General features: G+C 45.9%; 2 protein-coding genes across 3 annotated transcripts in view; one reads left to right on the top strand and one right to left on the bottom strand.

Moving 5' to 3' along the window:
* The first annotated feature begins 8,121 nt into the window (after positions 1–8,121).
* On the top strand, positions 8,122–18,280 carry LOC135506807 (thioredoxin-related transmembrane protein 2-B-like). Its single transcript, XM_064926187.1, has 8 exons — positions 8,122–8,436; positions 8,967–9,027; positions 10,665–10,778; positions 10,964–11,040; positions 11,301–11,407; positions 11,612–11,677; positions 11,839–11,968; positions 16,054–18,280. Exons 1-8 carry the CDS (start codon positions 8,248–8,250, stop codon positions 16,231–16,233), a joined length of 924 nt encoding a protein of 307 aa, XP_064782259.1. The 5' UTR covers positions 8,122–8,247; the 3' UTR covers positions 16,234–18,280.
* A 635-nt stretch (positions 18,281–18,915) lies between these two features.
* Positions 18,916–25,706, bottom strand: part of LOC135506806 (palmitoyltransferase ZDHHC5-A-like) — a 48,684-nt gene continuing 41,893 nt past the window's right edge. For both annotated transcript variants that reach the window (XM_064926185.1, XM_064926186.1), the window contains 2 exons: positions 22,187–23,169; positions 18,916–21,318 (listed from right to left, as the gene is read on the bottom strand). In XM_064926185.1, the coding sequence (XP_064782257.1) occupies positions 21,090–21,318; positions 22,187–23,169 (1,212 nt within the window). In that variant the 3' untranslated portion in view covers positions 18,916–21,089. The remainder of the gene's footprint in view (positions 21,319–22,186; positions 23,170–25,706) is intronic.

Here is a 25,706-nt window from a genome sequence, read left to right as displayed (position 1 = left end):
ATGACTGTCATAAACCTACCCCCAGGCCAACGTCATGACAACTGCTAGCTAAGACTTTGAAAGTAAGATGTTGACATGATCAATCCAATCAAAGCTACTGTACATCTAACGTGGTTTGACGTCATTTTATCTGTGGCCAATGACCTTGAGCCTTCTTGGAAGGGCACTTGTTATATAACCATGTCAGGACCCAAAGGGCTAAAATGTTTAATGTCTACCCTTACCAAGCCCTTAAAACTTGGCAATGACGTACTGTCCCCAAGAGTGACAGAACACTGAGCAAATCACGGGGCAATACTCCGTATTTTTGTCTGGCTCGCCCCACCACCGATGAAACACCTGCATTTTGTGTGTATGCAGCTTTGTTTTTTAAATATTTTCTAATTTTACCCCTTTTTCTCCCCAATTTCGTGGTATCCAATTGTTTAGTAGCTACTATCTTGTCTCATCGCTACAACTCCCGTATGGGCTCGGGAGAGATGAAGGTTGAAATTCATGCATCCTCCGATACACTACCCAACCAAGCCGCACTGCTTCTTAACACAGCGCGCATCCAACCCGGAAGCCAGACGCACCAATGTGTCTGGCGCCCAGCCCACCACAGGAGTCGCTGGTGCGCGATGAGTCAAGGATATCCCTACCGGCCAAGCCCACCCTAACCCGGACGACGCTGGGCCAATTGTGCGTCAACCCACGGACCTCCCGGTCGCAGCCGGTTGCGACAGAGCCTGGGCGCAAACCCAGAGTCTCTGGTGGCACAGCTGGCGCTGCAGTACAGCGCCCTTAACCACTGCGCCACCCGGGAGGCGTATGCAGATTTATTACCAGAATTATATATATATATATTATTATTTTTTTACATTGTTTGCAAACTGATATGTGACACGTCTTAATGCCAAATTGTGGGGCTCAAAACAGGTGGGGCACTATATTTTATATTTGAGATTCTTTAAAGTTGCCACCCTTTGCCTCAATATCAGCTTGGACTCTCACACCCTGATCTGTTTCAACTGTCTTGTGCTTGTCTCCACCCCCCACCAGGTGTCTCCCATTTGTCCCCATTATCTCCTGTGTATTTATACCTGCGTTTTCTGTTTGTCTGTTGCCAGTTTGCCTTATCCCATCAAGTCCTACCAGTGTGTTACCGTGTTTCCTGTGCGCTTGTTTTTCTTAATCTTCCTAGTTCTGACCTTTCTACCTGTCCGGACCCTGATCCTGCCCGCTGTCCTATACCTGCCTGATTCTAATTCAGATTATGACCCTTTTGCCTGCCCCTTGAACTATATTAGACTCTGAGACTAGTACTATCTGACTCCTGTGTCTAAATCTGGGTATTAGCCTGGGTCCTGATAGTACAAACTGGCCATCACTGACCCAGCAGTCTCAGACCAGCTCCACAATGCTGTCTCCCAGCAAAGAGCCACCATTGGAAGACACGAGGAGTTCCTTCAATGCCTAATGGAGGAACTCCATACCCTGCTTTCGATACATTGCTGGAGCAATTCTGTCGATTCTCTAATAGGCAGCAAGCCACAACTGTAATCCCCAGACACTCAGCAACCCTGCCACCAGTGGTGCTTCTTCCTAACCTACCTCGGTGTCCCAAGAACCTTGCTTACCTCCTCCGGAGCGCTACGCAGGATATTCTGGAACCTGCCGGACTTTTCTCTCCCAGTGCTCCCTCATCTTCGAGCTACAGCCTTCTTCGTTCCCCTCTGACCACTCAAAGACAGTGTACCTCATAACGTTTACCTCAGTCAGGGGGAGTTCATGGCGGAGGTACGTAATGTGTTTGATTCTCCGCTGTCCGGGAGAGAGGCTGCTCATAAGCTGCTCCAGCTACATCAATACTCCCGTAGTGTGGCAGACTACGTGGTGGATTTTCGCACGTTGGCGGCTGATAGTGCCTGGAACCCAGAAGCCTTGTTTGACATGTGCATTCACAGATTATCTGAGGTGATTGAAGACAAGTTTGCAGCCCGGGAGCTGCCCATGGACCTGGACTCCCTCATAGCCTTGACCATCCAGATCGACGGGCGGCTACTGGGACGTAGGAGGGAGAGGGAGTCTATTCCCTGTCACTCTCGATTTCCACCTCACCTCAGAGAAATCCCGGAAATCCCTGAAGTCTACATTTCCTTGAATCCGATGTCACCAGAGTTCTCTCGGGAATCACAGAGGGCTGCCAACTCACCTCCTCAGGAGCCCATGCAACTGGGCAGGGCTAGATTGTCTCCTGCTGAGCACTTACGCAGACTAAACACCAAGAGCTGTCTGTATTGTGGAGCTACGGGACATTTCTTATCTACCTGCTCATTAAAAGACCAGGCTCATCAGTAGGTACAAGTACACTGGTGAGATATACGGGGAGTTTCCAATCCCTTACTACTCGTAAACCCCTCTATGCTTCCCTATTGTGGGGAAGCCAGTTCAAATCCATCCGGATGCTCATTGACTCCAGGGCTGATGAGAGATTTATGGACACTACCCTGGTGTCGGAGCTGGGTATCTCCAGTCAACCCCTTTCCATTCCGATGGACATCAGAGCACTGGATGGGCGCTCTATTGACAGAGTCAACCACAGTACGGTTCCTATCCACCTGCAAGTGTCAGGCAGCCACAGTGAATAATGCAGTATCTGCTCCAGGAGTTTCCTCATGTACCCATGGTTTTGGGGTTTTCATGGCTATCGGGTCCCTGGCTATCGGGTTTTATTCCCTATCGGGTCCGGAGACCAAAGCAATGGAAGGGAATATTGAAGGGTATAGGACTCACTCGCTGCAGGAATTGTGCGTCTATCTTTCTCCCCCACTGATGCAGGGTTCTTCTTTGTGGAGAAGAAGGACCTGATCCTGTGTCCATGTATCAACTACCGGGGTCTCAATGACATTACAGTTAAAAAACGTTACCTGCTACCACTCATCTCCTCAGCTTTTGAGTCTCTCTTGGGGGCAATCATCTTCTCCAAGTTGGACCTTCGGAACGCCTACTATCTGATTCGGAAAGGAGATGAGTGGAAGTCTGCCTTTAACATGGCTAGCGGGCACTAAGAGTACCTGGTGATGCCTTTCGGACTGACCAATGCTCTCGCAGTGTTCCAGGCCCTGTTCAATGATGTGGTACGAGACATGTTGAACCAACTTGTGTTTGTCTACCTCGATGACATCCTCATTTATTAATCTTCTGGAGAACCATCTTTTTATGAAGGCGGAGAAATGGGAGTTCCATCGCTCCACCATCTCCTTCCTAGGATGCGTCATCGCTGCAGGGAATATTCAGATGGACCCTGACAAGGTGCGATTGGCCTCAACCGACATCCAGAGTGCAGCTGTAACATTCCCTGGGGTTTACCAATTTCTACTGTTGTTTTGTCCAGGGTTACAGCACCCTTGCTTCCCCCCTCTCTGAACTCACCTCACCCAAGGTTCCGTTCATATGGTCTCCAGCAGCTGACTGGGCGTTCTCAGACCTCAAGCAGCAATTCCCTACGGCCCCAAACTTAATCCATCTGGACCTGTCCCGTCAGTTTGTGGTGGAGGTTGATGCCTCGGATGTCAGAGTGGGGGTTGTCCTGTCCCAGCATTCTGCCCAGGACCAGGAGCTGCATCGCTGCGCCTTCCTTTCCCATTGTCTTAACTCCACTAAGAGGAACTATGACGTTGGAAATCGAGAATGACTTGCTGTCAAGATGACATTGCATTGGAGGAGTAGATGCACTGGTTAGAAGGGGCAGAACAGCCATTCTTGGTGTGCCAATCAGGACCTGGAGACGACTAGCTCAGGTCTTAGCCTGAGTCCTGATATGGATACTCTTGGAATTCTCTCAACCAGATTCCTGAGGTAGTCACTTGGAATACATTTCAATTAACAGGTGTGCCTTGTTAAAGTTAAATAGTGGAATTTCTTTCCTTCTTAATTAATGTGTTTGAGCCAATCAGTTGTGTTGTGACAAGTTAGGGGTGGTATAACGAAGATTGCCCTATTTGGTAGAAGACCAAGTCCATATTATGGCAACAACAGCTCAAATAAGCAAAGAGAAACGACAGTCCAACATTTCAAGAACTTAGAAAAAAAATTAAAGTGCAGTCACAAAAACCATCAAGCGCTATAATGCAACTGGCTCTCATGAGGACCACTACAGGAAAGGAAGATCCAGAGTTACCACTGTTGCAGAGGATAAGTTTGTTAGGGTTAACAGCCTCAGAAATTGCAGCCCAAATAAATGCTTCACAGAGTTCAAGTAACAGGCACATCTCATCATCAACTGTTCAGAGGAGACTGCATGAATCAGGCCTTCATGGTCGAATTGCTGCAAAGAAACCACTAATAAAAGAACACCAAAATAAGAAGAGACTTGCTTGGAACAAGAAACACGAGCAATGGACGAATGATCTCTGCGTGAGTGGTTCCCACCGTGAAGCATGGAGGACCAAGAAGAAGAGTGATGGAGTGCTGCATCAGATGACCTAAACCCAATTGAGATGGTTTCGGATGAGTTGGACAGTAGAATGAAGGAAAAGCAGCCAACAAGTGCTCAACATATATGGGAACTCTTTTTCGAGGATCAACATGATTCCATATGTGTTATCTCATAGTTTTGATGTCTTCACTATTATTTTACAATGTATAAAATAGTAAAAATAAAGAAAACCCCCTTCAATGAGTAGGTGTGTCCAAACTTTTTACTGTTACTGTGTGTATATCAATATATATATATATATATATATATATATATATATATATATATATTTTATCCAGTCAGATAAACACTCCAAAAAGCCTACCCGACCGCTCGGAGGCGTGGTCCTAAAGCACACCGAGCCTCGTTTTGTATCACATTCAAATGATTAAAACTAGGGAGTAAAAAAATGCAATTTCAGACATGACCCCCCCATCCCCAATCAAAGGAGGTGCCCCAGTAACAAAAACATAGGAAAACAGGATTTTTTTCACACAGGGTACCTTTCTTTTGCTGGGCTGGCCGTATAGATGGATGCAGTTCAATGCATGACTAATATAATTCACAAATACATTTCTTGGCAGTCCCAAAAAATATTGCTAACAGGTTCTAAATCACAGCTGGCCTGGTACATCGTTTTCTGCCTCCATTCGGAAAGCACTTTCATTTCAATGACTCAATATTCTTTACAAAATAAAAATTGGACGAATGTAACGAAGGCTGGGAATGTCAATACAATCAAACTAGCAAGGGAATGATCACAAGTCAATCATAACATGGCGAGCATATCTAATTATGTAGCATGCTAAAAACACGGAGCCTAATGTTAGCTAGCTAGCTAGGAGGATGTCATGTCATGCCATTGGAGGAGTGGGTGAGTGACTGACTTTTCCCCCTCATATCATTTTTCGGTGGCTATACACAGCTAGTGATGCAGATGTCATTTGGTTAGCTAGCAAGAACTTGAACCACTGTTATCCAGTTAGCATATTTCTTGTGTTTGCAAATTCACTCTGGCTATCTACTCCGATTTCAGAGAACTCTCATCTAAGTGTGCCAGAGCGCAGAACAACTGTTGAATTTACGAACGTGCAACACCCGCTGAATATGACCAGTGTCAGTAAACACAGGCAAAAAAAGTACATTAGTCAACAACGATCTAGATAACATGTAAATAGCCTAACCAGCTCAGCTACAGCGAGTAAAAAGGTCCGTGAGGTGTTCTCTCATTTGTGTCTGGAAGTAGCTAGCTAGCAAGCTAGTCAACTTTAGACAGTTAGCTTGGGTAGGCAAGCTGCAGAAGGACGAGGAGGCTACAATTCCCCAGTGCAATTTTTGACGGCCAACTACCTGAAAACGTTTGAGAGGGTTTATCTAATGTTCCTTCGTTAGATTTTAGCTCATCTTTCTCTGGCTAGCATTAGTTGATCTTCTTGTTGTTGATGTGCATAACTGAGGGAGATAGAGCATACCTATTAATTGTTGTTTGATGAATAGGACTGTGAAGTTCCCAATTGTAGGATGACTCCTGTGGTGTTTACATATTTGCAGAAATAATTTAACAACAAAATATTGCTAATGTGTATTAATGTGTATAAATGTTGTAACCCTGCGCTTCCCGTCGCCCCAAGAGTAATGGTTTTGGCCACTACAGTCTTGCTTCACTACACACTTCACTACTTTGATTGGTGCAGCAAAACCACAAGTGTCTATCCTATAATGAACAGCAACTTGTTAATATATTTTGTTGTGCTGTTGTTTACATTTGTATTGGTGTTTCATGTGTGATGCACTCAGGGTGTTGTTACATATCCTTCTTTGGATGTTGAACCTAAACAAGCACTTCCCCTCTAGGGCCGGAATTATGTCGAAATAGGGACAGATAATATGCCTTCTGGTGGGCGCCTTTAAAGTATTTTTTACAAATCCCTTATCTTTTTATGTTTGGAAAGAGAACTGAACTGAAAGTAGAATTGGAAAAATAAACTAACTCACTGGCATTTAATCAGTGTAGCGCAATTAATAAGAAAGTGTACATATGTTATGGGTGCATTCATTGCAATTGACACTGACAACATATTTTTCAGATGAGTATGCTTTAATAAAAGGAAAACCATTATTTTAACAGGCGATATACAGGGTATACAGGGTATATTGACTTCAATTGACAATAAATAGGAAAAATGAGTGATGCAGCGGTCTATGGCACTGCATTTCAGTGCAAGAGGTGTCACTGCAGTCCCTGGTTTGAATCCAGGCTGTATCATATCCAATTGTGAGCTATCCCATAGGATAGCACACAATTGGCCCAGCGTCGTCCAGGTTTGGTAGTCATTGTAAATAATTATTTGTTCTTAACTGACCTGCCTGGTTAAATAAATACACATTTATTGAAATATGGATTCGTTTTAAGATTATATTTCTCACCGATAACACCCCTCTTCAGAATTATCCAATGTGTTTTATTCTTCCTTAATTTCCCAATTTTCACACTTCATTTTAGCGTTTTCTTGCCAAAGCTCCACAGAAAAACCTCCCAGCAGATGTCTCTGTTACTCCATAATTGCTCTTCTACATAAACTGCTGAGTAGAATAAGAAGACGTTTATTTATTTTTATTTAACCTTTATTTAACTAGGAAATTAAGTTAAGAAAAAAATCTTATTTACAATGACGGCCTTTGGAATTTCCTTACACAAACAGGGAAGAAACCATCTTTAAACTATCACAGTTGCCCAATTGGTGGCAGCATTGTGCTTGCAGTGTTTCACAATCTCAAAGCGGAGGTAAACATGTACACTGAAAACATTGATTTTATAGGTAGCGTATGCTGAAACTGGTGCATAAACTACACCATGGGCATTAATGTGGAGTTCCCCCTTTGCTGCTATAACAGCCTCCACTCTTTTGGGAAGTCTTTCCACCAGTGGTGTAAATTACTTAAGTAAAAATACTTTAAAGTACTGCTTAAGTTTTTTTTTTTTTGAGTATCTGTACTTTACTATTTATATTTTTGACTACTTTTACTTCACTACATTCCTAAAGAAAATATTGTACTTTTTACACCATACATTTTCCCTGACAACCAAAAGTACTCCTTAGAAGAACAGGGCAATTGTCAAATGCACGCACTTATCAAGAAAACATGTCGTCATCCCTACTGCATCTGGCCTGGCAGACTCACTAAACACAAATGCATATTTTGTAAATAATGTCTGAGTGTTGAAGTTTGACCCTGGTCATTCATACATTTTAAAAACAAGAAAATGGTGCCTTCTGCTTTGCTTAATATAAGGAATTTGAAATTATTTATTGTTTTACTTTTGATACTTTAAGTATATTTAAAATCAAATATTTCTACTCAAGTAGTATTTTACTGTCTGACTTTTATTTGAGAGACTTTCTATAAAGGTATCTATACTTTTATGATAATTGGGTATTTTCCCCACCACTGGTGATTTGCCTGCACTGTCGGCTGCAATGTCGAACAAGCCCTGCATTTAAAAAGTAGTCCAAAAACGCCACTTTTTTTCCCCAAATGAAGGAAAGGGAGGAATCTGTTTTTTCTTTTGCCCTTCCTTTTTCGGAAAATGTAACCAATCGTTGTTCCTTATATGTTTTCAACTGGCCAATCACCACCATTTCACAAAAGAGGCGGGACTATTTCCAAGGATTCGTCCGCATTGACCTCGGCCACATCCTTCGTGCCCTTTAATTCGCAATTTACACATTGGCAGACTGGAAATTTATCCAGCGAGTTTTATTTTACTTGTATATCTACATTAGAAAATGGCGTTGCTAACACCTCTACTTGCATTCCTCTACCACTTGCCGCAGGTGTACAAGTGGCTGCTAAAGCCATACTATGTCGCGTCTCTGTTCATGTCAGTCGCGTTTCTCATGATCCGCAAGACGCCAGGCATCTGCGAGCATCTTTCGACACAACGAGAGGATGGCAACCCCTGCGACTTTGACTGGGTCAGTATTGAATGGTGTAACAAATGGGGATTGAAAAATGGTAGGAAGGATACACGTGATTAGGCCGAGATAAAGACTGGTTAGATTGCTAACGTTAGCTATCCCATGCTAAATGTGATGACAGAGTGGGAGTTTAGTTCGCTACATGAATGGCCATTCTGATATTCGGTGGGAGCTGGCCTGGGTTCGACACTGAAAGATGCTATGTAGACTGTAACCCTAAACTAAATCGGAAAGTAACAGTCAGGTGATGTGAGACTGAGCCGTGCAAAGGGTGGGTGTACTGGGGAGTTTGCAGGTGCGTGTCCCCCTCTCATACTAGGCTACCAGGACCTTGTTTTTTTATATCGGGCTGAAAGTGCCACTACCACCATGAGTGCACGCACCAAAACCACCCAAAAAAGTACACGGGTAAAAACTGGAGTTAGTTGCACGCCTGCCCCGACCCTGTAATGTAAAGCAGTAGATGAAACGTCAAAAGACTGAAATGACCTGACCTGTATGTTTAATTCTATTCTCATGTTCCACAGAGAGAAGTGGAGATTCTTATGTTCCTCAGTGCCATCGTCATGATGAAAAACAGAAGAGCTAGTAAGTGTCAGCCCTGAACTAGAGCCCTGTCATCATCATCAGAGATCTAGCTAGCGTACCCATACTTTTATGACCCATTCTCATCTGTTTACTTACTTAAAAACAGACTGACACAGAGGCGCACACATCGTTATACAAAAATCCTTGACCAATACAGCAGCTCACTATCACTAATTCACTCCATGTAAATGTTTCATACAGAGCTAAATTCAAAGGTTAATCATCAGCGGAGTTGTACCCGTCTGCGTTTAGACACTATGAAACTGACCCCCCATCATCACAAGTTACCACAACCACATAGCATTTTAGAGTTTATTAGTCACATGCACAGGGTCACACATATGATTGCAGGGTACAGCTGACCGGTGGTGGCTATTCAGCAGCTTAGTGGTCTGTGGGTAAATGCTATTGGCCAGTCGTCAGTTTTTGCCATGACTGTCCTGTACTGACTACGTGTTGGAAGCGGGGAGAACAGGCTGTGGCTTGGGTGGCTGAGGTCATAAAACCCGCCTATTTCTATTGATCTTCGCAGTGGTCTAATGCACTACAGACCCTGGTTCGATTCCAGGCTATATCACAACGGGCTGTGATTGGGAGTCCCATGGGGCGGCGCACAATTGGCCCAGCGTCGTTAGGGTTTTGGCCGGGGTAGGCCGTCATTGTAAATAAGAATTTATTAACTGACTTGCCTGGTTAAATAAATACACAAAAGTCCGATTTTAACCTTAACCATGCTGCCAACCATATGCCTAACCTTAAATGAAGACAAAAAAACACTTGTTTTGATGAATGTTTATGATAAAACCAATTTTGAGGCTGTTGTATCTAGGGGAAACACCCTCAGTTTGAGCTAGGGGTCCCCTTCAGCAGGCAGACATGTTTGTTTTATATGACATTCAACACATGGTTACCATTTCCGCTAACAATTGGTACCCACACACATTGCTAGCAAAGTTTCAATTTTGTATCCACAAGGCTAACATTTCAGACACTTAAACTTTGTCCGAGCAACTCGTTTGGTGTAAAGCCAAATATTTTTGTTGTTCTTGGTTACTGCTGTATATTCATGATATTGTTCTCATTATTCATCCAATCTGCTATGGCAAATGTCTTGTCCGCACAGCCCTATTTAAATGAATACTTTAGTGTTGTAAACAGACTGTTTTACTAGATCGTTCATAGGAAGAAATACGGCTGTGTTGTCTTGTCGACCTTGTGGGTGTCATTGTGATGTTTACGTTATTGTAGCTCTGTTGTTGGTCGTTGGCGCTCCCTTCGTCTTTCATCGGCCTGTCTCTCCCTCCTCCCTAAAGTGAATCCCTCACTTGTTAGGCCTCAACTGTAAACTGTCCCTCTTTCTCAGGCTCAAACAGTTTTTACACTTTTTTTTCATATAGTCCTTCGTGTCGCTCCTTTACCCGTCGTTTTACAAAACAGTTTGTTCCCGTCTTCTATTCACGTCGTTTCTTTCTCTGTCGCTCTAAATGTTATTGTTCTTTGTGTTTCCTCCCCAAGTTCACTCGTCTTCTACCTGCAAATTGTCCTTATTTTTATGCCATAGTTTTTTTGTTTTTTTTAAAGATGAAAAAAAGTTTTTACTTGATTTAACCCCTTCTCTCCATTTCTCGTTGTCTCAGTAACGGTGGAACAGCATGTGGGGAACATAATTCTGTTCAGTAAGGTTGCCAACGTTATCCTCTTCTTCAGACTGGACATCCGCATTGGCCTGCTCTACCTCACCCTCTGCATCGGTCAGTACGCACACTTGCATGCATACACACTTTGTTCATACATACACATACATGGATACACACAGACACGCACTCCTCGACTGTTGTGGTAATTAATTATACCGGTAAATGCCTAGTTAGATGACGTGACCTATAACCTGATGACCCCTCATTCGGCTCTCTGATTGGCTGATTGTGTGTTCCAGTGTTCCTGATGACCTGTAAGCCTCCTCTCTACATGGGCCCAGAGTACATCAAGTACTTCAGTGACAAGACCATAGACGTGAGTACCATAGATTACCTCTAAGGCTCTACTGTGACTGACAATATTGCCATGTTAGTTTGAAAATAACACAGATGCGTGTATCAAAAATTCTACTTTCACAGGATCGCCGAAGGTGACACCAGTTAGGTTGTTTTTGACATTTCAGTTGAAAGTATTTTTATCAGGTGATTTCAAAGCCGATCCACGCAGAGGATGATTTTATTGATTGAAATTGGACCTTTAGTGAAACTGATGGCTGACTTGTGACTCTGTTGCAGGACGAGTTGGAGAGGGACAACAGGGTGACGTGGATTGTAGAGTTCTTCGCTAACTGGTCCCCGGAGTGTCAGTCCTTTGCCGCCGTCTACGCAGACCTCTCCCTCAAGTAAGACGGCGACTAATCTTCACTATACACGACAAAAGTCTCCATTTTAATGCATTGCACCATAAACCCATAGCGTCAATCAACATCCTCTCCTGGATTGTGTTCCCTATTAGTATCACCTGTCAGTTTGTGGTGCGACTGAAGTGGTACTGCTATTGCTGCGAGTTTGTTGGGAAATTGACGTTTTCTCTCTCATGGTTACAGGTATAACTGTGCTGGGCTCAAGTTTGGGAAGGTGGACATCGGCCGGTATGGAGACGTGTCTAAGAAGTAGGTCCCTTTTCTCATTCACTCTCTTCCCTCCTTTCTCTCGCTCTCTCTCTCTTTCTCTCTGCAGATTGGACTATATATTTAAGTGAAGTAGATTTCTGATTGGACGTCTGATTTTCAAACATTGTAATCGCTTCCCATCCTCCATCGCTCTTCTCCAGGTACAAGGTGAGTACTTCTCCCCTCTCCAAGCAGCTGCCCTCGCTGCTGCTGTTCCAGGGAGGCAAGGAGGTGATGAGACGCCCCCAGGTGGACAAGAAGTGTAGGGCCGTATCCTGGAGCTTCACTGAGGTGAGAGGAGTGGTTTCAAAGCAGAACATAAAAATGCGCACACACCAGGGTTTCCGTTAGCTGATAATAGCTGACTTTTAGTGTGTGTGTGTGTGTGTGTGAATTTGCACCAGCCCATTGACTGGGAGAGGGGAAAATCGTAGTTATCGGTCTAAGTTAATTAGCATCATTTAGTGTACAGTATATTCGCTATGTATTTTCTTACACTCGTATAGGATACAGCGCCATTGAGCGGAAAATCTGTCAGACACCGTGAGAGCTGCTACAGCATCTCAAACAGAAAATGCATACATGGGCAATGGAAGGCATGCTCTTCAGCACGTCACACACCACTTTGCAATGAACTGGAGGCTGTATGCTTTTTGAAAATATATACTTAACTTTTCGAAAACCTGAACGCTTTAATAATACATATTGAGGCATGTCTTACCTTGCTTCAAAGTAGCCGAGCCAAAATCAGACCATCTTTGGAGGCGGGTAATTAGCGGGGTATTTCCCCCCCCGCTAATGTCATTATGGAAGGAGTTTATCAACATTTTATGTTAAACGTTCTGATCTGTTGCATCAGACTCATTGCGTTACCTTTATTTTTTTATAAAGCCCAGTACTGGTTGTATGAATTTGGGATCTAACTTCCCCCAACTGTTCTGGAGTCTGTTTGGAATAGGCCATTTCTTTCTTGACAAGCTGATTTAATAGAATAGGTGAACCTTTTCTGCTATGCGGGACAGTAGATTAGCATAGGCTAAGTGATTTTGCTGTTTGTTACTCGTCTTGGCTGAGGAAAAGTAAATGTGGACAGTCATTCTAACATCCTCAAAGTGCACATCAGAATTAGGTAAGAAGTTCCTCACATTGTTGTGTCCTTGACTTCTGTTAATGAATTACCATCTAAATTTGATTTGTCATTCTGAGCTCCGTGTGTGGACGCCCTAATCCGGTTACACACCCAATCAAATCAAATTTATTTATATATCTCAAAGTGCTGTACAGAAACCCAGCCTAAAACCCCAAACAGCAAGCAATGCAGGTGTAGAAGCACGGTGGCTAGGAAAAACTCCCCAGAAAGGCCAAAACCTAGGAAGAAACCTAGAGAGGAACCAGGCTATGTGGGGTGTCCAGTCCTCTTCTGGCTGTGCCGGGTGGAGATTATAACAGAACTTGGCCAAGATGTTCAAATGTTCATAAATGACCAGCATAGTCAAATAATAATGAGGCAGAACAGTTGAAACTGGAGCAGCAGCACAGCCAGGTGGACTGGGGACAGCAAGGAGTCATCATGTCAGGTAGTCCTGAGGCATGGTCCTAGGGCTCAGGTCCTCCGAGAGAAAGAGAGAATTAGGGAGAGGACACTTAAATTCACACAGGACACTGAATAGGACAGGAGAAGTACTCCAGATATAACAAACTGACCCTAGCCCCCCGACACAAACTACTGCAGCATAAATACTGGAGGCTGAGACAGGCGGGGTCAGGAGACACTGTGGCCCCATCCGAGGACACCCCCGGACAGGGCCAAACAGGAAGGATATAACCCCACCCACTTTGCCAAAACACAACCCCCACACCACTAGAGGGATATCTTCAACCACCAACTTACCATCCTGAGACAAGGCCGAGTATAGCCCACAAAGATCTCCGCCACAGCACAACCCAAGGGGGGGCGCCAACCCAGACAGGAAGATCACATCGGTGACTCAACCCACTCAAGTGACGCACCCCTCCTAGGGACGGTATGAAAGAGCCCCAGTAAGCCAGTGACTCAGCCCCTGTAATAGGGTTAGAGGCAGAGAATCCCAGGAGAAAGAGTGGAACCGGCCAGGCAGAGACAGCAAGGGCGGTTCGTTGCTCCAGAGCCTTTCCGTTCACATTCCCACTCCTGGGCCAGACTACACTCAATCATTTGACCCACTGAAGAGATGAGTCTTCAGTAAAGACTTAAAGGCTGAGACCGAGTTTGCGTCTCTTACATGGGTAGGCAGACCATTCCATAAAAATGGAGCTCTATATGAGAAAGCCCTGCCTCCAGCTGTTTGCTTAGAAATTCTAGGGACAATTAGGAGGCCTGCGTCTTGTGACCGTAGCGTACGTGTAGGTATGTACGGCAGGACAAAATCAGAGAGATAGGCGCAAGCCCATGTAATGCTTTGTAGGTTAGCAGTAAAAACCTTGAAATCAGTCCTTGCCTTGACAGGAAGCCAGTGTAGGGAGGCTAGCACTGGAGTAATATGATCAAATTTTTTGGTTCAAGTCATGATTCTAGCAGCCGTATTTAGCACTAACTGAAGTTTATTTAGTGCTTTATCCGGGTAGCCGGAAAGTAGAGCATTGCAGTAGTCTAACCTAGAAGTGACAAAAGCATGGATTAATTTTTCTGCATCATTTTTGGACAGAAAGTTTCTGATTTTGCAATGTTACGTAGATTGAAAAAAGCTGTCCTTGAAATGGTCTTGATATGTTCTTCAAAAGAGAGATCAGGGTCCAGAGTAACCCCGAGGTCCTTCAGTTTTATTTGAGACGATTGTACAACCATTAAGATTAATTGTCCGATTCAACAGAAGATCTCGTCTTTGTTTCTTGGGACCTAGAACAAGCATCTCTGTTTTGTCCAAGTTTAAAAGTAGAAAGTTTGCAGCAATCCACTTCCTTATGTCAGAAACGCATGCTTCTAGCGAGGGCAATTTTGGGGCTTCACCATGTTTCATTGAAATGTACAGCTATGTGTCATCCGCATAACAGTGAAAGTTAACATTTATGTTTTTGACTGACATCCCCAAGAGGTAAAATATATAGTGAAAACAATAGTGGTCCTAAAACGGAACCTTGAGGAACACCGAAATTTACAGTTGATTTGTCAGAGGACAAACCATTCACAGAGAAAAACATGATTATTTTCATCATTGTGTCAAGAGATATAGTACTAAAACACTTGAGTGTCTCTCTTGATCCTAGGTCCTGGCAGAGTTGTGCAGACTCAGGACAACTGAGCTTTGAAGGAATACGCAGATTTAAAGAGGAGTCCGTAATTTGCTTTTTAATAATCATGATCTTTTCCTCAAAGAAGTTCATGAATTTATCACTGCTGAAGTGAAAGCCATCCTCTCTTGGGGAATGCTGCTTTTTAGTTAGCTTTGCGACAGTATCAAAAAGGAATTTCGGATTGTTCTCATTTTCCTCAATTAAGGTGGAAAAATAGGATGATCAAGCAGCAATAAGGGCTCTTCGGTACTGTCTTTCCAAGCTAGTCGGAAGACTTCCAGTTTGGTGTGGCGCCATTTCCGTTCCAATTTTCTGGAAGCTTACTTCAGAGCTCGGGTATTTTCTGTGTACCAGGGAGCTAGTTTCTTATGAGAAATGTTTTTAGGGGTGCAACTGCATCTAGGGTATTGCACAAGGTTAAATTGAGTTCCTCAGTTAGGTGGTTAACTGATTTTTGTCCTCTGGCGTCCTTGGGTAGACAGAGGGAATCTGGAAGGACATCAAGGAATCTTTGTTGTCTGTGAGTTTATAGCACAACTTTTGATGTTCCTTGGTTGGGGTCTGAGCAATTGCAAACGTAATAAAATGGTGGTCCGATAGTCCAGGATTATGAGGAAAAACATTAAGATCCACAATATTTATTCCATGGGACAAAACTAGGTCCAGAGTATGACTGTGACAGTGAGTGGGTCCAGAGACATGTTGGACAAAACCCACTGAGTCGATGATGGCTCCGAAAGCCTTTTGGAGTGGGTCTGTGGACTTTTCCATGTGAATATTAAAGTCACCAAAGATTAGAATATTATCTGTTATGACTACAAGGTCCGCTAGGAATTCAGGGAACTCAATGAGGAACGCGGTATATGGCCCAGGAGGCCTGTAAACAGTATCTATAAAAAGTGATTGAGTAGGCTGCATAGATTTCATGACTAGAAGCTCAAAAGACGAAAACATCTTTTTTTTGTAAATTGAAATTTGCTATGGTAAATGTTAGCAACACCTCCGCCTTTGCGGGATGCATGGGGATATGCATATACTTCCAGTTAATTTCACAAATGTCTGTAAACCCAGACATGCACACACACATTCAATCTCACTCTCAACAGGAGAACATCATCCGGGAGTTCAACCTGAACGAGCTCTACCAGAAGTCCAAGAAACTCAATAAGTCCAAGGGAGACTGGAACGACAAGATCAACGAATCACAGTTCCCGCCGTTGCACGAAGAGGAGGAGCCCGAGGTCGACGCCCAGGGGGAGGAGACGGAGACCAAGAAGGACAAATAGAATTGTCAGGGGTAGTGGCCTCAGAAGAATGCTGGGACATCACAATGGGACTAGCTGGTGTTATGTTCTATCGAGGGAACAAACATGATTGTTACGAATCCTTTTTTATTTTGCTATGTACAACACGATTTGAGTTGCAAAATGTGATTATGATTAACTCAATATTAACTAATATCTCAACTGTACAGTTAGATTTGTACGTCTCCGTCATACTTATGAGTTGCATCGATCTTCCCTGGAGAAATTCTATGCTCATCATTGGTTGTGTCCCAAATGGTATTATATTACCTAATATAGTGCACTAGGGAAAGGGCGTGTGACTTATGACTTAACAATTGAATGCATTTTATTTAGGCTTTAATATTGGCACACTACAATTACACACTCCATTCCTAGTGTTTCACTTGATTTAAAACTTGTCCCATTTGGGATATAAGTGTGAATTTACACTCCGTCCAGTCCATGCTTGGTGAGACAAATTGCATTTACCCATCGAACTGAAGTTCCATTGGCTTCGTCTGAAATGGCTTCACGGTTCAGACATGGTCAAGTATTTTACGCCAGCTACCTACCTTCAACTGGGTTAATGATAATGTGTATGAGCCACGACCTCTGTCCCAAAAGGTCTTTGTGAGGAAACTTTTTATTTTTAAGTGGTTGTCACCGAATAGTTTTCAGTTCAAGATGATGCTGGAGTGAACAGAGCATTTGGCTAATAACACTTAAGTCCATGTGAGAACTAGACCTGTTATTTTGTCATCTACAAAATAGTCATATCAGAGATGGTTGAGGGAGGCACTGGTAGTCTCTATCCCTCACTCCCCTCCACCCTGACAGAATATCCCTCACTCCCCTCCACCCTGACAGAATATCCCTCACTCCCCTCCACCCTGACAGAATATCCCTCACTCCCCTCCATGACAGAATATCCCTCACTCCCCTCCACCCTGACAGAATATCCCTCACTCCCCTCCATGACAGAATATCCCTCACTCCCCTCCACCCTGACAGAATATCCCTCACTCCCCTCCACCCTGACAGAATATCCCTCTCTCCTCTCCACCCTGACAGAATATCCCTCACTCCCCTCCACCCTGACAGAATATCCCTCTCTCCTCTCCACCCTGACAGAATATCCCTCTCTCCACCCTGACAGAATATCCCTCACTCCCCTCCATGACAGAATATCCCTCACTCCCCTCCACCCTGACAGAATATCCCTCACTCCCCTCCACCCTGACAGAATATCCCTCACTCCCCTCCACCCTGACAGAATATCCCTCACTCCCCTCCACCCTGACAGAATATCCCTCACTCCCCTCCACCCTGACAGAATATCCCTCACTCCCCTCCACCCTGACAGAATATCCCTCTCTCCTCTCCACCCTGACAGAATATCCCTCTCTCCACCCTGACAGAATATCCCTCACTCCCCTCCACCCTGACAGAATATCCCTCTCTCCACCCTGACAGAATATCCCTCACTCCCCTCCACCCTGACAGAATATCCCTCACTCCCCTCCACCCTGACAGAATATCCCTCACTCCCCTCCACCCTGACAGAATATCCCTCACTCCCCTCCACCCTGACAGAATATCCCTCACTCCCCTCCACCCTGACAGAATATCCCTCTCTCCTCTCCACCCTGACAGAATATCCCTCTCTCCACCCTGACAGAATATCCCTCACTCCCCTCCACCCTGACAGAATATCCCTCTCTCCACCCTGACAGAATATCCCTCACTCCCCTCCACCCTGACAGAATATCCCTCTCTCCACCCTGACAGAATATCCCTCACTCCCCTCCATGACAGAATATCCCACTCCTCTCCACCCTGACAGAATATCCCTCACTCCCCTCCATGACAGAATAGGTAGAATTACATGTTTACTTTCAAACGCTCCCATCTAAACGATTAATATTTTGACACCAGCATCTCTAGGCGATGTAACAGAACATTTGACTACCTGTTTGACATTCCCTTGGTTACTGTAGAATTCTGTCTCAACCTTCCGTTCAGAATGTGTAGATTGATTCTGTGAATGCGTGAGGTGTCTGACATGTTTTTTTATAAAATAAAAATGTGTACATGAATATATTGAGTCTGGCAATGTTCCCGACCACAGGAACATTAAATGTCAAGTTGCAATATACTATAAGAAATCATGCACGGGGGGGGGTGTGGTATATGGCCAATATACCACTAAGGGCTGTTCTTAGGCACAAATCATCAGTGCCTGGACACAGCCCTTAGCCATGGTATATTGGCCATAAACCCAAGATGCCTTATTGCTATTATAAACTGGTTACCAATGTCATTAGAGCAGTAAATATTTATGTTTTGATATACCACTGTCAGCAAATCAGTATTCAGGGCTCGTCCCACCAGGTTTACAATTAAAGATAAATGGGAATTTAAGCATTTTTAGCAACATGTACGTTTTGGTGGCATAACGTAAAAAAACAAACAAATACTGCATAGTTTCCTATGAAAGAAGCGAGGCGGCCATCTTTGTCGGCGCCGGATGTTGAACCTACATTTTGGCACCGCCTTCTGGTAGTGACGGCATTTAAGAGTTATGGAGGGAGGCGAGACATGAAGCCAAGCTTCCCCTCCCCTTTCTGCCCTTCTCATGTGTTGCATTGGCAGACCTCAACTGCAAACAAAAAGAACACTGCCTTTGGTTTTAAATACTTTATTACCAATGCTCAAACACACACGCACATACACACATGCACACGCCCACACACATACAGAACTATACAGTACTTTTTAAATTCTTTTTATTTATTTCAAAACACCCAAGTCCAGGGCCTGTACTTGTCTAAACATCATCTGTAAGGGCATTGGTTGTTCCTGATGGCAGTCAAACAAATTGGGCGACGTGCTTTTTTTTTTGTCCGAGACCATTTTGTTTCATTCTACGCTCCTGACTGGTCAAACAAACTTGTCAGTCTAAAGCAATGCCCTGTAAATTGTCTTAAAATCTTGCAAAAAAAAGAGAAAAGTACAAATTAAATATAAAAGGATGTTACTGACTTTCAGCTGCTCATCATTGGTTTAAACCATTAACGAATAAAAGAGTAGGTTGATATGAATCTCTTGCTCTCTTGGGATTGGTCGCGCCAAAGCACGTGATCCTCTCTAGTTTCTCAATAGGTCAGCTGGTGGACTGCAACCAGAGATGTCAGTATCCGGACCAATAAAACAAAACATTGGGTGTGTGTTATGGCATTCTATTCCCTACATAGTGCACTGCTTTTGACCAGAGTCTTTTAGGCCCTGGTCAAAAAGTAGTGCACTATATAGTGAATAGGGTTCCATTTCAGACACACCCATTACAAAGCTCAGAAGTAAACAATCAGAAAGTACAGCAGGGTATTTCTGAAATATGCCCCAAGAGAAGTCGAGTGGTTACTGTGTATCAAAGGACTTTAAAAATGCTACATCGCCTTCTTTTATCAAATACATTGTTTCCCATTGGCTGAACCATATCATTGTCCAGCTCCTCTCTTTGGCTGAATACTCAAAACTCAGCCTCTGATTGGCTAGTGCAGCCATCAATCCAAATTAGCTGCATTCCAGTGCTAGTCGGAACTAGGAAACTGACATTTTCGACTTGCTAACTGGTTGAACGTGGCACGTGTTTAACTAAAACCAGTTAATAAGTCAAATGTCCCAAGTTCCGACTAGCACTTGAACACGGCAACAGTTTCTTTCCTGTTTGGTTATAATTTTGAAATTAACTCAAACCAGAAAAACCCTATATCAGCCCCTTAAAAAAAAAATCTTATCAACAGCTATATATAAATTCATATAAAATAACATTTTGAAATTAAATAAGTAAAATAAAAAATAAAACACCTTGATTATCAAGGCCATTGCTCCAAAGTTTGTTTAGAAAAGGCTGCTCCATCTTTAGTACAGACCCGATGATTGTGTCACTGGTCGAGTTTCTTATTTTTTATCATTCCATTGGTCCTTAAGTGAAATCTCCGCCCACCCAGGGAACCAGGCCAGGCCAAAAACTAACTCTACCAATGATCCTGCTGTCTACTACAGTTTAGCATTTCCATTTCTGATTGGTCGCGAGAGAATGGCAGCGTGATCACTAGCCAATCACAGTGGCCCATAGTGGCCGGTGCATGCCACAGTCACCTTTAAATGCCACTGATTGGAGGAAATCACCATAAATTCAAAACCATATAATTCTGTACAGAGAATGAATCATTACATATTTATGAATGAATGAACATTTTTGTTTTTCTCTTTAAAATATTGGCTGTTTTTACAAGCAGCCCAATCCAGATGTATTTTTCCCCTTTTACTTTCTCAGAGCTGATCTGATTGGTCAAAAAAATAATCAGAATTGAGCTGCCTGTGTATACGCAGCCATGTTGATCTTCCTTGTTTTATCCAATAAAAGGCAAACCCAGTTGTAACTGTCAGTCAATCATTCCCACAGAGTTCAATCTGACCAGAAATTGGTGGATTGTCAAAGAGTCCCACCTCTTATGATTGGCTCCCTGGGCCCGTAAGCCCACCATCTCATAATGGTGTATTGTGTTCTTGAATGTGATTGGTTAAACAACTTCCTCCCGAATAGTTCTGTAGTTCCTTGACTGGAGGTCTCTGAATGAGAGAGGAAGTCCGGAGTCCATCGCATTTGGAAGAAGAGCAAGAAAAGTCTGTAATTTCACTCTTCCTCATCACCCAACTTTTAAAACGTCTGTTTATTAAAAGCTTTCCTCTCCTGAAAGGGTCCGAGAGGCAGAAATATCATCAGTCAATCTCTGACCCCTCCTTCACCTTCAACCCCTGACGCCATTAGTCGGAGTAGCCGCCCGTCAAACTCAGACTGAAATCTCATAGGTGGTCCCGCCGACGCCAGTCACTTTCTTCACCCCGCCCCCCGGCTTGTGGGCAGGGCTCTGGGTGTTTCCAGGGCTGGGATAGGCCTGTCCGGGGCGAGTGGACATGCTGATTGGGTGAGAGGGGGAGGAAGGGGTGGAGCCTGAGGAGGAAACGGAGGACCTGGGCTGCCCGTTCGTCCGGCTGAACAACTTCATCTGAATCTCGTCCCTGGATAGAGAGAACGAGAGGGAGGGAAAGAAGGATTAGTTAAGAAATTGGAGAGGAAGAGCGCACACTCGTATATACTAAATGGCACCCTATCCCCTCTATAGTGTACTACTTTTCACCAGGGCCCAAAAGAGCTCCTATTCACTTTAGGGAATAGTGTGCCTTTGTGGAAGCATTCATAATCAATCGATGGGATATATCATGCAGGGGTGACCAAGGGCTGTTACATACAGATATCTTCTACGGTAATCCTATAGTCAAACAGAGGGACGTCATGCTGGAGAACGGTGACACACGCAGAGGGCAACAGGACAACACACATCCACAACTACATCGATAACACAACCACGGTCTATGGTGGACAAAATGCATTTTGAGATGGTCAACAGTAGTACACTACATAGGGAATGGCATGCCATTACATTAATGTATTGTGATGTCTCATAACAAAGACCTACACGTACAGTAACAACACCATCACATAGTGAAGGGAACCAGGACAGGCGACAGAGAGACAGTTCGGGACAGAGAAAGACTGAATGGAACAACTACAGCAGGCGAAAACAGACAACGGGTACGTACCAAATGGCACCCTATTCCCTATACAGTGCGCTACTTTTCACCAGAGCAGTGGTCAACAGTAGGGCACTCTATAGGGAAAAGGGTGACAGTCGGGGCTGAACCAACAGAAGCAGTGATGAGGAGAAGCACCGACTCTACAGACGAGTGGAAAACACACAACGGGGGGGAGGTAAAGGAACTCACAGGAGCCTGGGAGGAGGAGGAAGAAGAAGAGGAGGAAGAGAAGGAGGAGAAGAAGGAGGCAGCGGGCTGCAGTCAGTCGGTGAAGAGCAGAGCCGTTACTCACTTAGGTGCCTGGATCCCCCCTCCCGCCCCTCCCCCTCCGGCCGAGGCCGACGCCTTGCGCACCATCCGGTACTGCATCTCCGCCGCCGCCGCCGAAGAGTACGACAGAGACTTCCCCAGCGGCGGGGGGTGGGGGGAACGCGGGGGGTGCGTGGAGGGGGCCAGTGGGGTGTCCGTGGACCGGGTGCGGTACGGGTAGTGGTGGGGGGCGGCCGAGTCGGACAGGAGCGGGGGCCGGGAAAAGCGGGGGGGTCTGGAGCTGTGGCTGCTGTGGTGGTGGTGGTGATGATGGTGGTGGTGTGGGTGGGGGGGCTGGGGGGCCGCGGAGGAGGGAGGGGGCTGAGAGTGGTGGGAGTGGGGATGCGATTCCTGGAGATAGTGGGCGCGGTGTGGGGAGGAGAGGAGGGCTACGGAGGAGGCGGAGGGCTGGTGGAGCTCTGCGTCTCTCTGCTGGCTGAGCTGGGCCGACAGGTAGGGGGAGGAGTACCCCAGTATGGGGGGTGGTGCCGGGGTACGGTGGTGCCCGGGCGACATGTCGGGTGCGGCCGACTCAAAGTCGGGGCTCTCGGAGGGCGTGAGCAGGCTGTCGTAAGATAGGCTGCCGTTGCGCGGAGGGGGCGTCTGATTGGCCAGGCTCTTGTAGCTCGTGGAGGTCGTTGCCTCGGAGACATGGGCCGCGTTGTGGGCAGAGCCAGAACGCACGCTGGAAGAATGGGAAGCACCTCCCCCTCCACCGGAAGATAGAACCGTTGGGTCTGAAAAGGAGGGGTAGGAACGTCCCCCTAGGGAGTAACCGGGGATACCGCCACCCCCTGACCCTGGTGCCCCCCCTCCTCCAGGTCTGTCTCCACCTCCTCCCAATCCTCCTCCCCCTCTCTCCCCTGGGGCCTCTCTCCCATCCAGGCTGGGTTCAGAGCGGAAGCCAGGCTGCTGGCTGGACTGGAGCAGAGAGGACGACTCCTTCAGACTGTCCCCTCGACTCATCTGGTGGGGGGGAGAGAGAGAGGGTTGGGTAGAGAGAGAGAGAGAGAGGGTGGGGTAGAGAGAGGTTCGAGAGAGAGAGAGGGTGGGGTAGAGAGAGAGGGGGTGGGGTAGAGAGAGAGAGAGTGGGGTAGAGAGAGAGAGTGAGAGTGGGGTAGAGAGAGAGAGAGAGTGAGAGAGGGTGGGGTAGAGAGAGAGGGAGAGAGTGGGGTAGAGAGAGAGAGTGGTAGAGAGAGAGAGAGTGGTAGAGAGAGAGGTTCGAGAGAGAGAGTGGTAGAGAGAGAGAGAGAGAGGGGTAGAGAGAGAGAGAGAGAGAGAGAGTGGGGTAGAGAGAGAGAGAGGGGTAGAGAGAGAGAGAGGGGTAGAGAGAGAGAGAGTGGGGTAGAGAGTGAGGTAGAGAGAGAGAGAGAGAGAGAGTGGGGTAGAGAGAGAGAGAGTGGGGTAGAGAGAGAGAGAGGGGGTAGAGAGAGAGAGAGAGAGAGTGGAGTAGAGAGAGTGGGGTAGAGAGAGTGGGGTAGAGAGAGAGAGAGTGGGGTAGAGAGAGAGAGAGGGGTAGAGAGAGAGAGGGGTAGAGAGAGAGAGAGAGGGGTAGAGAGAGAGAGAGAGAGGGGTAGAGAGAGAGAGAGAGGTAGAGAGAGAGAGAGAGAGTGGGGTAGAGAGAGAGAGTGGTAGAGAGAGAGAGAGAGAGAGAGAGTGGTAGAGAGAGAGGTTCGAGAGAGAGAGTGGTAGAGAGAGAGGTAGAGAGAGAGAGAGAGAGAGAGAGAGAGAGAGAGGGGTAGAGAGAGAGAGAGGGGTAGAGAGAGAGAGTGGGGTAGAGAGAGAGAGTGGGGTAGAGAGAGAGAGTGGGGTAGAGAGAGAGAGTGGGGTAGAGAGAGAGAGAGAGGGGTAGAGAGAGAGAGAGAGAGAGTGGGGTAGAGAGAGTGAGGTAGAGACAGAGAGAGAGTGGGGTAGAGAGAGAGGGGTAGAGAGAGAGAGAGAGTGGGGTAGAGAGAGAGAGAGAGGGGTAGAGAGAGAGAGAGAGAGAGTGGTAGAGAGAGAGAGGTAGAGAGAGAGAGAGAGAGAGAGAGGGGTAGAGAGAGAGAGAGGGGTAGAGAGAGAGTGGGGTAGAGAGAGAGAGTGGGGTAGAGAGAGAGAGGGGGTAGAGAGAGAGAGTGGGGTAGAGAGAGAGAGAGGGGTAGAGAGAGAGAGAGAGAGAGGGGTAGAGAGAGTGAGGTAGAGACAGAGAGAGAGAGAGAGAGAGAGGGGTAGAGAGAGAGAGTGGGGTAGAGAGAGAGAGAGTGGGGTAGAGAGAGAGAGAGAGAGAGAGAGAGAGAGTGGAGTAGAGAGAGTGGGGTAGAGAGAGAGAGTGGGGTAGAGAGAGAGAGAGAGAGTGGGGTAGAGAGAGAGAGAGTGGGGTAGAGAGAGAGGGGTAGAGAGAGAGAGAGTGGGGTAGAGAGAGAGGGGTAGAGAGAGTGGGGTAGAGAGAGAGAGAGTGGGGTAGAGAGAGAGAGGGGTAGAGAGAGAGAGAGGGGTAGAGAGAGAGAGGGGTAGAGAGAGAGAGGGGTAGAGAGAGAGAGAGAGAGAGAGAGAGGTAGAGAGAGAGGTAGAGAGAGAGAGAGAGAGAGGGGTAGAGAGAGAGAGTGGTAGAGAGAGAGAGAGAGTGGTAGAGAGAGAGGTTCGAGAGAGAGAGTGGTAGAGAGAGAGAGAGAGAGAGTGGGGTAGAGAGAGAGAGTGGGGTAGAGAGAGAGAGAGGGGTAGAGAGAGAGAGAGAGGGGGGTAGAGAGAGAGAGAGAGAGTGGGGTAGAGAGAGTGAGGTAGAGAGAGAGAGAGAGAGAGTGGGGTAGAGAGAGAGAGAGTGGGGTAGAGAGAGAGAGAGAGAGAGAGAGAGAGAGAGAGAGAGAGAGAGAGAGTGGAGTAGAGAGAGTGGGGTAGAGAGAGAGAGTGGGGTAGAGAGAGAGAGAGGGGTAGAGAGAGAGAGAGGGGTAGAGAGAGAGAGTGAGGTAGAGAGAGGGGTAGAGAGAGAGAGGTAGAGAGAGGGGGTAGAGAGAGGGGTAGAGAGAGAGAGAGAGTGGGGTAGAGAGAGAGGGGTAGAGAGAGAGAGAGTGGGGTAGAGAGAGAGAGAGTGGGAGAGAGAGTGGGGTAGAAAGAGAGAGAGAGAGTGGGGTAGAGAGAGAGAGTGGGGTAGAGAGAGGGGGTAGAGAGAGAGAGTGGGGTAGAGAGAGAGAGAGAGAGAGAGAGAGTGGGGTAGAGAGAGAGGGGTAGAGAGAGAGAGAGAGTGGGGTAGAGAGAGAGAGAGTGGGAGAGAGAGTGGGGTAGAAAGAGAGAGAGAGAGAGTGGGGTAGAGAGAGAGAGAGAGACGGGGGAAGAGAGAGAGAGAGAGAGTGGGGTAGAGAGAGAGAGAGAGAGAGTGGGGTAGAGAGAGAGAGAGAGAGAGAGTGGGGTAGAGAGAGAGAGAGAGTGGGGTAGAGAGAGAAAAAGAAGAGCAGAGCCAGAGGTAGAGAAAGAAAGAGGGAGAGAAGATAAAGTCATGTTAACTCTAACCAGGAATGAGAATTGAATGT

The sequence above is a fragment of the Oncorhynchus masou genome, chromosome 20 (genome assembly GCF_036934945.1).
Source record: "Oncorhynchus masou masou isolate Uvic2021 chromosome 20, UVic_Omas_1.1, whole genome shotgun sequence".
Taxonomy (NCBI): domain Eukaryota; kingdom Metazoa; phylum Chordata; class Actinopteri; order Salmoniformes; family Salmonidae; genus Oncorhynchus; species Oncorhynchus masou.
Note: the sequence above shows the minus strand (reverse complement) of the source record. Positions and strands in the feature narration are given on the sequence as shown.